Source organism: Chaetura pelagica, unplaced genomic scaffold (genome assembly GCF_000747805.2).
Source record: "Chaetura pelagica isolate M959 unplaced genomic scaffold, ChaPel_1.0 scaffold581, whole genome shotgun sequence".
NCBI classification, from domain to species: domain Eukaryota; kingdom Metazoa; phylum Chordata; class Aves; order Apodiformes; family Apodidae; genus Chaetura; species Chaetura pelagica.
Window position 1 is genome coordinate 684,870 of NW_009952070.1, and position 13,544 is coordinate 698,413.

At 36.6% G+C, this 13,544-nt stretch overlaps 1 protein-coding gene across 1 annotated transcript in view; it reads right to left on the reverse strand.

The window, feature by feature from the left end:
• Nucleotides 1-12,472, reverse strand: part of RANBP17 (RAN binding protein 17) — a 140,951-nt gene extending 128,479 nt beyond the window's left edge. Inside the window, exons 1-10 of the mRNA XM_010005557.1 lie at nucleotides 12,434-12,472; nucleotides 12,141-12,290; nucleotides 11,117-11,207; nucleotides 9,860-10,026; nucleotides 6,492-6,557; nucleotides 5,874-5,978; nucleotides 3,032-3,197; nucleotides 1,359-1,432; nucleotides 793-912; nucleotides 394-540 (exon numbers count right to left, since the gene is read on the reverse strand). Of these exons, the coding sequence (XP_010003859.1) occupies nucleotides 394-540; nucleotides 793-912; nucleotides 1,359-1,432; nucleotides 3,032-3,197; nucleotides 5,874-5,978; nucleotides 6,492-6,557; nucleotides 9,860-10,026; nucleotides 11,117-11,207; nucleotides 12,141-12,290; nucleotides 12,434-12,472 (1,125 nt within the window). The remainder of the gene's footprint in view (nucleotides 1-393; nucleotides 541-792; nucleotides 913-1,358; nucleotides 1,433-3,031; nucleotides 3,198-5,873; nucleotides 5,979-6,491; nucleotides 6,558-9,859; nucleotides 10,027-11,116; nucleotides 11,208-12,140; nucleotides 12,291-12,433) is intronic.
• Between the last annotated feature and the right edge of the window lie 1,072 nt (nucleotides 12,473-13,544).

Consider the following 13,544-nt stretch of genomic DNA (forward strand, 5'->3'; position numbering starts at 1 on the left):
AATGCACAAAAGCAGAGCTCAACCACCAGGTCAGTGCAGGCACTTCCAAGTGCAAAAGTTCACATGGGAACACAGGTCCAAGTATTTTAGGTTTGGATAAAGGATGGAGTTTGTTGGATTTTTTTGAGGGCGAGGACTAAGGTTGAAGGATTAACATCCATCTATGTCTACTTCAGTTGCCATTTTCCTCTTTAAATCTGCTCTCATCAAAAAACTTGGTAAGACTGGAAACCAGTTCCAGAGAATTTAGAAATCTGAGTTACATCACTGACAAAATATTTTTACATATAGCCAAGCCTCACCACCTCCTCAAAAAACACCAACAGAGAGAACCAGGACCAGTCCTCTTTGTCATTCAAGAATTGAAGAGAACACTTCTGTAAATGTTCTTACCTGTAGGCTAGTAATAGTAAAATTTGCTATGAGGCGGATGACTTCTGGGTAATCTTTCACCATTACTAGCTCTCCTAGTTGATAGTTTGTCTTTAGCCGAGCCAAAAACCGACAGAATTCATGGTAATTACCTGGATCAGATAAACCCTACATTTGAAAAAGCAAATTTTTAAAAGTTAAAGCTTAATCTAATAAAAATTCTTCAAGCATTGCTCCTAATTGGGTGACAATTTTATTTGCATAGGGGTTTTGCTTTGTTTTGAATAGAAAACGAAAGCAGACATTTGTCTGGCTGAAAGTAGTTTTGATAAGATTCAGTAAATTTGTGATTACTGGAACTCGAAAAAACAAATCTGCAGATGTTTCAGCACTTCATATAAATAAAAAGTAAAAAGATACCTGTGGATTTTCAAGTATTTGTTTCATTCCTTTGATTAGATTACCAAGATATTTGGCACGTTCTGGATTGCTGAACAAAGATCTCCTCGTAGAAGCAAACTGAACTAAACAAGAAAGTGCCTGAAGAATAAAAAAAAGGTACGGTGAGATTAAAGGTTTTAAACTTTTAGAATAATCATCTCCATGTTTGGAGCAATCCAACCTACTCCTGTCTGTTGAACATTCCGTGGCTGAGTAATATTTTTATACAATCACTGAATACAAACATGGCTTGGTTTTACAATTCCCTTTCAAAACAGCTTCTGATTTCATCAAAATCACGAGGTGGGTGTTTTCTATGTGGCTGAGTAGTGCTGAACTGGGACAGGAAGGACTTCAATGCTTTCAGGTTCAGAAATGAAAGCTGGGGCTGAAGTTCAAAGAAAAGATACTGTGAGCAGGCACTGAGCCAGAGGACAGACTAATAACGTGGTAACGCACAGAAGAACACAGGGTCTTTTGTGCAAAGAACAGATGTAAAAAGACTGTTTTCCATAATTGAGTGTAAATCACTACATATCACTTACTAACTGAGACAGCATCGGTGGAAGGGAATGATACAAATCAAAAAACAGGTCCAACGTCTCTGGCTCCAGGAAAACTATGGAAAAAGAGAAATTGGTTTTATCACTCTCTACAAGCAATACTTAAGTATCATTATTTTAATAGAATAATATTCTTTTTTTAAAAAACCACAACAGTATGAGTGGCATACCACTGTAGTCAAGAATAAACTATTAATAGATGCATGATTTAGTTCACAGTACAATATTAAACAAAGCACTATTTATCACATTTAATCTATCCTATAGCTCATAGAGAAGACTTCCCTTGAGCTGCAGATGATGCAATATATTGTCACCTGCTTACAGAACACTGCTCTGTAGCAGATGTAGGTAAATTGGTATCTTCAGGCTCCTACAGTAGTACAGTGGTTCCAGATACTAACAATTAATTTAGCCTGTATTTAAAGAAAGGCAATTTGTTAACAAAAGTTCCACAGACTAATTCTACAGACGGATAAACAGAAAAAAATACTTTAAACACTGAGCCACCAATTCACTATGGAATCACACCAAATGAACTATAATATTATCCTGTTTTATGAAGGGGTAACAACAAGGTAGAAGTTCACCAATAATTCATAATAAAAGTAATCTCACAAGTCAAGTAGCCTTTCAAAGTAATTCCATTTATAAGCATTATTTTATATGAAGATTTGTGTAAAATAAAGCATCATATAATAAAGGGTAATTTCCTTAGGTACTCTTTGTGTTTAATGCCTAAAGGGTGATGCCTCCATGAACATTTTAAACTATATAAAGCAAAACTTTGGGAAAACCTGCCCCCTTCTACTGCCTAGGGGGGTCTTGGGAAATGACTGTCACTTGCCCAAATTCAGCTTTTTGTCAGTATTCCCCTGCTTGCCATATGTTACTGCTCTTCTTCCCTCACACTGTGATTGGAGGCAAAGGAATGAAGTTATGTATGGAAACTGATGAAGAAATAAGGAGGAATATCAAACACTACAGAGTGTCATGCTATACAGCTAAACCAGATTACAACCACCCATCTTTGGAGGGGGAATCATGTAGCTGCTTTAGCAATCCAATCAGGCTCATTTACTTTGCCAAGAACCAGGATAAATTAGCCTACAAGGAGCTCCATGCTGCTAGTGCTAAACCATGTCCATTACCCAGGGTAATTTCATTAAAGCTAGCTTGGACACATTTATACTAGACTGCCATCTGCACTGCTAAGCCCAGGAAGTCAAACCTCTAGAGTCTAAGAGCCAAGATGCCAACCCTTCTGCTGCCTTCATTGACAAGCTCACATACAGCAAACTAAAAAAGGGTCACATTTTTCTCCTAATGAAAAAGACAAGAGAAAACAGGCTTGCTACATATGCTGTACCTCTTAAAGGTGCTCATATGGCAGGGCTGAGAATTGCATTCAGTGCCTAATTAGAGTAATTTGATCTACTGTGAATATCTTCGTTGTAGACTACATTTATTATTTCTGTCTGTAAAAGTAACTATAGGAAAAATGTGAGAGAAATAGCAGAAGTTTTACCAATAACTCACCAGCAAAAAACTTCACTCCACATTAGAAATTGTATTTGCAAGGACTGTAACTAAAGAAGTGACACAACCCACTGGGTATAGACATCAGACCACCAGCAGGTATGATCTTTTCTTACTTGTTCTCCAGCTGGTTGGAATCTGCACAGTGCATAGGTCATCTGCAGATTCATCAGCTGAATTTCCAATGAAATCAAAATTAAGACAGTTTAGTACAAGCTTCAAAAGTTGCATGGCTAGACTTTGCTGCCGTTGGTCCTGAAGGGCTACAGGTTTTGCCAAGAGCTAAGGAGAAAAGAAATCTTGTCAGGTCACCTGCACAGAACATGCTTGAAAAACGATTTTGAAATGAAATTTTTTTTAATATAAAAATGTGAAGTTTAGAGCAAAAGAACTCATACTACAAGAAAAATAAATCCTTCAACAATGTAAGGTAGAGTATTCCCTTAAAGACAAAGGGGACTATTATGATTACCTCCTCAGAGACATCTGCCACGTCAAGCTAAAGCTCTCAGAAATATTTTTTAAAGCCTGGTGGAATGATCCTTTTGCATAAAATACATATAGCTAAAACTCAGCATGTCACTGTTAAAACAGTGCTAACATTCACTGCAAATATTAAACCATAAAGTTTTATGGCTTTCTCTTTCAGTTACTCCAGACCAGCATCAAGTCTATGTCATACATATCATATGGATACAAAATATCTCAACAACTGGTTATATATTTCAGTTTGATGTCCAGGCTGCTAAGCAGTATGAGTTCCACAGTATGCATGCTCAAAGGCTGCTCCTTTGGTAAGTCTAGAAAAACCTGGCACTAAAAACCAATGAAGTGAACTGTCTGTGATCTGTAGCTATTACAACACCTGTAGAAACCCACCTGTCAGTGTCTTTACTGCTTTCTAACCCCTCTGGTGTCAGAATAAAAAGGTACTTGGTAAGCAAAATCAGCTCTTGGGATTTGGAAGCCTATACTCAACATACTGTGCAGAAGAACCCAATTCTATCCATCTTCTTCTCTAATAATTTAAATGACATTTTGTCTTAAAGAAGTAACTACTTCAATATTAAATATACAACATAAAGGTGCTGAAAACAAACCTCAGATTCATTAGTCACTAATGCAATTCATTAACATTAAAAAGAAAACTGACATAGTTTGGTCTAGAAAAACAAGAAAATAAATGCAACTTTATCTAGTTCATCTGCTCCTTATTTAGATTCAAAGTCACATCTCAATTTTATTAAAAAAAGTTTTAAAACTACATTACAGGAATCAAAACCAACTATGAGCCATGAGATGCCTCATTAACTTGACAATTACTGTAGCATCACATAGGAATTGACACTAAATGATTAATTCAGCTTTGAAATCAACACTGAATTTCTGTATATCTCGTATAAACATAACTTGTTTTGCCACCAATCCTCTGTAACTTTTAAACCCTTGGAATTATTTTAGTGATTCCATAATTGTTAGTTGAGTGTATTTTTCAATATATTACAGATACTGAGACATATTTCTAAAAGCAGCTTTGTATACTCATATAAGTTGGCATTAAAAAGACACCAGTTATAGTGTTCTTTGGTTTTTCTCTGGAAATCCACATGATGTCATTCAGACAAACTTTTAATTATATGAGAGACCACAAAAGTACCCGCAGACCAGCTGAACTTGAAGTGGCTGCTGCAGGATACAGGTTCTCAAAAATACATTTACTGTTTTAAAGTGTAATGGGGTTTACTATTTCTAACAAGATTCTTCCAAGAATATCCAGTTCTTCTTTTAAATTGTATAGTATTTCTCTGTTAATATCCAATTCCAACTGTGATTTTAAAAAAACATGTGAACATTAGCAGAGCATTACCTCTCTAGAGGTGAGGGCTTACAGATTGTTTAATTGCTCTCTACATTAAAAAATATACTGCCTGTCACCTGAGCCCTAGTAGCTGAGCACATGTGCCCTTTAAACCTCATGCAAAACATACTGTGAAAGAAATTTAAGCTAACATAGTTTATCTCATTTTTTTACAGCAGTACTTCAATCACAATTGTCAACCTTGAGAATGACACCTTTAGTCAAAAAGGAATCAGTGCCATTATGTACTGACCCACTGTGATGGCATCTGTGTTTAAATTCTCAGCTTCAACACCTGTGTCCAAATTTCAACACCTAATTTGATTTTCAGAAAAACTGAATAAACCAGAACTCCCAAATAAGTCAAAAGAAATAGAAATAGAATTCAGGCAACACTTCAAAAATAAGCTCTTCTCAAAGGCAAGGAGCTGCTTGATCTTAAGAGAAGCAGAATGGCACCTCCTGGTGCCCCTCCCACTGCTATGGAAGGTCTGCATCAGCACTAAATGCAACCTGCAAATTCCAGCTTTGATCATAGTTCAACCTACCTAGTCCTGAGAGATCTACCTTACAGCAGGCTGCTCTTCAGCACCTCCTGGCAAGGCTCTTGAGAGGCTGCAACCTGAACTACCCCCAAGTGTTACAGAGATGATAAGGGAACTAATGATGGAGAAAAACACCTTGGCCAGATTTCACTCTGCTGCCATACCACAAGGCAGAGAATTGGTCTTTCCTCTTGGTAGTCCCTAGTTTAATAAATAAATCTTTTAGCAAATATTGAGATGGTAGGGCCAGCAAAACTGAGATGCAATTAAGAGAAATATCAAAAAAGAAGCTAAGCTCAGAATTTTGCTAGCTCATCCTTTATAACAAGATGGAAAGAGAGAGATGGCATAGAGAGAAAGATTGAGAGACAGCAAGAGAGACACAAAGGGAGGAAGATTAGAATTTGTGTCTTTGAACAATTTTTGGTTGCTTGAGCTTAACAGGATGTCATATAACCCATTTAGTACAGAAGTCATCAACTCAGAACTTGTTAAGGACTCAAACTGGGACAACTAGGATGTTAACAATTTAGGCTGTATTATAAAGAGCCTCACCTCCTTCAAAAGAGAGCACCCAAGCATCAGTATGTCCTTTAGAGAGGTGTCACGGAACGAGGTAGCTATTTTACGATGTTTTGCTGAAGGTCTTGAATAATCAACCTAAGAAAAGTTAGGAGACAATAAACAATGCTCCCTTCTTTGCTAAAACCAGATGATAGGTGTACTGGCAGATTAACTACTTTATACTAGACATGAAAATTATGGTCAAGCACTAAATCTAGAACTTGGGAGCTTCTTGAAGCACCTCCTTTTCTTGCTTCAAGGCTGTGTTTCTGGATGGAAAGGTCTGAGGCACTTCCTCAGGTTAAGATATGGGCACAAAGAAAATTGTTAGCAGAAATACAATTGAAAAAAGCTGATCATTCACTTTGTTGTAGTAGTTGTAGTGAATGTGGTAAGAGAAACTTTACCCCATCTCAGGGTGCACACGGAGTCCTTGCACTAAGAATTTCTTGTCTCCGTGTATTGTGGCAGGTGGAGGAAAGTGTGTTAATCCTTTCTGTCTAAGAAATGTTTCTCCAACCATTTTTATGAAGGCCAGAACCATCTAACACACTGCTTTGCTAGGAAAACAGACAACCCTTACAGAAGGAAAAAAATAAACATGCTTACTAGATTCATTTCCTGAGTCAGTTCTGAGAGAATCATTACTCCTATTATATAATGGTCCACAGTGCCCTACAGAAAAAAACAGATAGGATTGCTCAAACATCACAGCTTGTATTCAGTATTTTCCAACATCTCTAGAATCAAGAGGAAATTTTATGCTGAGATATCAGAAGGCTTTCATGTCAAATTCTGTCATTAATTAAATCAACATTACAAGCACTAGACCTTCCAACTCCCTAATTAGTGCTGGAAAAAAATCCCACCTCATCATAAATGTTAAGAATTGCATGATAACAAAACCCATCTGAAAATAGACCCTTATCTGGAAACTCACTTTTTATACATTTCTCAAAGGTCTGTTCAGCATTCTAGAACTACTAAGGCAAGCTGCATGACATTCAAACCATGAAAAAAATTAAGCTGTGCATGGATGAAGAAGATCATAGGGCATTCTCAGAAAACAAACAAATAACAGTTTTTAAATGTTACCTATAAAAAAAACCCCACTAATTCTCTTCCTTCCATGGTAGTGTACAATGCATTGGTTTGAACCGAAGCATATATTCCATCTCTAAGAACATGTGTCTAGAAACTAGGGCAGTAGGTGTCAAGTATTTGTATCTGTGAGTCATCAGTATATAAGGACCTTGGAATGTTTTAAAATTCAGATTTCGAGTAGAATTTGCATGTAATTAATAAGATTTTGCTGTCTGCACTGAGCTACTACAAAACTTTTATACAAAAATTAAATCTGCTTTGTTAAGAACAATTAAAACCACTTGCATTTAGACTTTGTGTTGAGTCAGAGAGATCTCTTTATCTACTTGCCCAGCTGCAGTTGGCACCCTCAGCTACCCAGGTGTCCAAAAAGCAATGTCATCCTTGTCAAAATTTCCCTGATATTTGTCACAATCACACTCATTTTTGCAACTCTGAAGATCACCCAAAGTTCAAATAATGAAGAATCTGGCTACTTACTAGGGGGGCTAAGTTTTCTCTATCATCTAGTTTGGATTATCATTTGCACCAAAGCAAATGAAAAGGGAAGATTTCAGAGAACTCTCAAGCAAAACTTGTTGCACTGTCTGCATCCAGAAAGGTTAAACATCTTACACTGTAATTTGAACACAACTTTCTTTCACATTTCAAACTTTTACAATAGTCTGGATGAATGGTCCTTAGATCACACAAACCTGCAAGAACAGAAAATGCACCTTGCTCTTTTTCACACAGGTGTGAAAACCTGTGTGGTGAATGATGAAGGAGTTGGGAACAGAAGTGCAGACTTAGCTGCTAAGCCCTTTTGCTGTATTAAATCACACTTAAATTCACACTGGATGAACTTTAATCTGGAGTGCTAATGTATATGTATTTAAAAATACCACATGCTAATTTTTAACATATATCAGTATTGTTTAGGGATTATTTTTCCAATGTTTATCTAAAATTTAATTTGCTAGTAGATCTATAGCTTAATTTTCTTTTCTACAGGAATTCTTAATTTAACTAAAGAAATCTCTTAAGATGATGAATTTTGTATTTAAATCTCTATTTTTAATGAGCTGCACACTGAAGAGTCACACTGCAATCATTTTAATAATAAATGCAAAATCCAATTACAGTACATTCATAAAAATAACAGCAAAATGGTTGAGAAGTGTACTTGAGTTTGTTTTTAATAAACAGAATATTGCAACTTATCTTTTATTAGACATTCCCAATGTAACTCACAAAAGTACATTAGCTTGAACAGCATTATTAACAAAGTAAGACTGAAAAACAAATGAGAAACTCATTGGCAAGAAACATTAACTGTTAACTTAATATTTTCTTGTTGAATTGCCAGGATCACCAACACATACACACGTAATGGATCATTTTGGAAGTAAATCTCAAAATAGCGTAATTGTTCTGATTGCTTTTTATCCAAATTAGTACTAGGCTTTATATTTATCCAGACATTCAGAAAGATTCATCTGTTTTAACTTCCAAAGCAGATATGCCATCTGCCAGAAAACTTTTTAAAAACCTTTTTATACATGTTAAATGCATGAAATAACCAAGTCTGGCTAATGAGCCACGACACCCAACAGCTTCCTCCAAAGATACTTCACAGAAGATACTGTGTATCCTGCCACTATGTCTGACAGATGTGACACATACATTTGCATAGTGAGCAGTGTATAGTGATTGCACTCTGACATTAGGAGGTTATTTCCAGTTTTCAAATACTAGGTACCAAGGATACCTCTCTATCCTGGAATGCATATTGTTTGCGACAGTGGGAAAACAGGACACAGAGTGGAAGGAAGTGTAAAACAAGAATATTCCTTCCAACCACTTATTGGAGTGGGAAGATGAGTGATCTTTCCACCCAAGCTTCCCCATATTTCTACCTAAAATGCATCACTTTTGTGATGCTAGATTTAAATACATAAGCTAAAATAGGTAAAGTCGTAAAAACACTCTAAATTTATTATCTCTCTCCCTCTATTGTACATCATAGTTCTAGAGAGATAGAATGTCTTTTTCGATTTTCTCCTTCACTCCTCTTTACATGCATGGAGAGAGAACATACATGTTCTAAGTACCCATGCACACACATACGAATCAACAACTTCTTATGAAGTAAAAAAGTCATGGGGCAAACAAGGACCACAACCACATAACAAGTATATACAGTGTCTTGCAATTTCATATGCCACAGCTCTGTCTTTACACAAGCTCCACCAAATAACTTCAGGGGTATCATCTAGTGACTTCTGCTGAAAACAGAAGTACAGGTGAAGTCCCACTGCTTATACAGAAAAGCACCAACGTAAGATCATAACAGTGACCTCTCCAACAAACAGTTTATAAAGGCATCTTTTTGATCCACCCTCCATGACAGGCACGTAAAAAAATGCATTTGAACCACTTTTAGAACTGAGCAATTTGACACAAATGTAGCAGTCATCATCCCAAGAATAACATGCTTTAGAACAGTCTTCCCAGGCAGGGAACTGGAGCTAACACTATCAGCAATGTATCTCTGCATCAGCTAAAAATTAAGGCATTAAATAGAATCTCTTGACAACAGGGGCTGATGTTTTACAACCACACTACAAAACAACAAGCACTTTGGAAAAAGAAAACCAACCAAAATCCATGACAGCACTATGAGACCTATGAGACACCAAACCCCACAGACTTGCACAGTGTCAGCCTCTCCCTGGTTCTTCACTGCAGGGCCATCTTCTGTTTTATGCCAATGCTCTTCCCACACTTTTTCCACTCAAGTGTATAAAAACTAACTGACATGACATGCCAACCACTAAAAATGAAGAGATCCAAACAGAAAAAAATGGCAGAAGTGAGCGATTGTTTCCTACCTGCAAAAATTTTTTTACATCAGCAATAATGTCTCTGAAGATGAGATGATCTTTCAGTACCTCAAACCATCCTAATTTTGTCATTTTAGCAATGACTTGAACAAGAGCTTGGATGACAAAAGGAGCCAGTTTGGGTTGAGATGCTACATAGTTCAGAATGTAATTTCCTGTAAAGGAGGATTTTAAAATCAGCAACACAAGTCTTTTTGTAAAGAAAATTAATTCAATTGTTCTAACAAAAAATTAAGGCATGGATTGTTTTAAAAAAGCTATATTCCTATGGTTGGTACAATAACTGTAAGTTAATTTAAATCACTGAATACAGCTAAACATTTAGTACCAAAAAACACATGACATACATGACCATTATTCTAGGACACATAACAGAGAACAATGGCAGGTAAACAGAGTAATTTTTCATTACAGTCCCATATAATGGGCACTGATTATATCACTATGTAACAGCAGCTCTCAGTCAACTCAAGACACACAGAAGGTTTTTTTTCAGACAAGAGCCCCTGCTGAATGTTCTCCATTCAATCTAGAACATCCCATGTTCCAGATGCACACTGTAATGCACATTGCAGCTGCAGAAACTCCTCCCTAACTAAAGGGAAGTTAGCCTGTTCCAAAAGCTGTTGAAGTATATAAAATTAAAGTTGATTACAGTTAATTTCTACCTAAAAGAACATAGAAATCTTTTATCAGAAGAAGCAGATCTCAGCTGTGCATATCAGAGTACTGCTATCCACAGAACTGATACAATATAGCAATTACTTTAACACAGAACCCAAACATTTTGTAGAGTCTTAATCCTCCAGGTAAGACCCTGCCCTGGCATGACTTTTACAAATTTTAAGAGCTGATCATGAGCTCTTATGTGTAAATCACCAGCAGGTGTACTAGCAGTATCTGCAACTTTGATTCCTTACAAACATTAACTCTTTAGTGTCTTGTGGGATAAATACAAAGTCTAGCTTGAAAAATCCGTATTTTTAAAAAACACAAAGTAATTTAAGCTAACATTTATCCAAATTTTGAAACTCAGAAATGCTGTTTGTAAGCTGATTGCAGAGAAATTATGAAAGAGCTCATGATCACCTTTATATTTACTCCCTCACAATGACTACCTTATAACAGGCTTGGTAAATGGAGAGAACTAGAGAAAAAACAGGTATCCACATAAAGGTTTCAGTTCTAACATGAAGTTTCAGATCCAACAAATGTAAACAAACTTGTACAACCAAGGTGACTTACGAATATCAATCCTTTGCTCAATAGGTAGTGGGGATGCTCTGCTTACAAGCTTAGACAGGCATGTGGCTGCTAGGAGCTGAGCATAGGAGGTCTACAAACACACAACAAAATATATTACTCAAAAATAGGCTAATTAAAGGCAGGGAAAAGTCAAAACCTGATCAATAATCAATAAAGCAGACTGGTTATCAGATATTGGTTATGTTTGTTAAGTGCACCAAAATTTTCTAAAATATGTATTTTTAGCAATATCTTTGCTTCATTATAAGCAAAGATAAATTACAGAACACTGATAAAATAGTGGTGACCTAGAACTGTCATCCCCTTTGATGGACGGAATTGCTTTTATCTAAAAGCAATTTCATTATTCAGTGGAGTTCTTTAGTTTTGAAACCTGTTTTTAAATCACTTGATAATTTAGAAGCACAAGATGATTACATGGGTCCAGCCCTGGATTAAAGATATTTTCAGATGTGCCTCCTCTTTTTCTTTCTCTCTTGTTTTGAGTGATTTGATAAACAAAGCAAGAATTCTAGTGGACTTAGCTTGGAATATCAAATCAGAGTCAACTCCCCTATCACTTTATCTAGAGTTAGCCATGAAATTAACCACCAAAAACGAGTATTGATAAGAAAATAGAAAAGCAGTTTAAGGTTTTTTTTTTAAAAAATACATTGCCCTTTTCATTGTAGCTAATAGCTAGAAACAAGAAGGTGACATTCCAGCACTGGGTTACACCACACTGTGTCCTGACACTGCTGCATGGATGATACAATCCCTGATTACAATCCTTCTGGAAGTACTGAGAGCTAAGATGCCTTCCCTCTCTGTTCCTGACATCTCTAACACAATATATTGTTACTTCTACCAAGACCACCTCCAAACGACAAATATTCTAGGATAATTTATGAAACAGAGGGAAAAGCATTTTGCCTTTATTGTACTGACATGGTAATGGTCCATGACTGAGAAACCTATGTGAGCTTCCATGAGCATGGTGACATGTCTGGTGGCAGACACTTACCGTTCCTTGCTCTAGCAGAAGCTGGCACTGGCTAAGGCATTCTGGGCTCTCAATGAGCTCCAAGAGCACCTTCTCAGCTTGCACTCGTTGGGCTAGATCAGTTCCTTCATACAGGTGGTTACATAGTACTTCTAGTTCTGCCAGAGTCTGCTGGGAAAGAACACAATTGAAACTTACATAAAGAGTTCTTAACCATGTAAGATTTCTTCAAGTGTTTATAAACCTAGATACTCTGTCAGTAAGGTGAACTGCTACCTATGCTAAGCTTTCCAATTGAGCCACATTTAAGTTACCAAAACACAGGAGGCATTCTGTGACCAGAAGGCAAACATAATTCCGCAAATTAAGTTGCCTTTTCTTATTGTCTCAGCTAGTAAAGTATTTTTCAGTATGATTCAATCCATCTGTTTCTCTGAGTTTTCAGATGGGAAGCCCATAGCTTTTCCAAAGAGAGGTGAAAAGATGGAGAACAGTGACCAATTTGAGCTATGCTACTTGCAAAACTTCTGGCAAATTTCATTTAAAAAGCTGTAATTCTTAATTAAATTCCTACACCTGGAAAAAATTAGCATTGTGTATAGCTATTGATGCAAATATCAGTAAAAGACAGGGCAAGTCAGAAGCTACAGTAGCAAAAGAAGATCTGCAATTCCTCTTAGAAGATGAAAAAGTTCTCTTCGGTAAAGACAGTGTATGGGTTGAGAATCTCTCCCTCCTATGTGACAGATATTATTTGTATCTACAAGTCCCTGTCTCACAGGAGAAATGAACCCTTTGAGCATGTTTCACAATCATTACACAAACTGAAGTTTTAGAATCCACCAGGTTCCCAGTTTACAGAACTCTCATCAAGAACCAGCTGCATCATTAGAAGGAACCCAGTAAATATTTCATTACTTCAGTGTGGCCTAGAAAGAACAGTAAAAGGGAACACACAGTATCTGACCAGCCTCTTTTATAAGTTTGAGTCAAAATCCCATCCACCAGTGCTTCCAAAAAGATGTTTTGTACTTGAAATAAAAAACTTGGTTCAGCATAATCAAGCATCACTTTTACCATAGTCCAAATGCCTTTCAAAAAATCCAAGCCAGTAATAGTGTATCTGGCAGCCAAAGCACATTTGGTGTTGTCAAAGTGTGTCATTTCCTAGTGACAAGCTTATTATTAAAAATCAAATCAAATCATGGTCTTTTCCCCATGTTTGCTGTTGCTGCTGTGCATGTGGTGTTCCTGGCTTTGATTTCTGAATTTCAGTAGTAATGACAGCTTAAGAGTCCCCGATTTTCAGTCAAAAAGTAGCCATGTACTTGTTTCTTGGGAGAAGTATTAAGAAATAGCAGGTTTGCTTCTGAAATGAACAGAGCAAACGCCTTAAAGACTGAGCTAAACAGAGACATTCTTTGT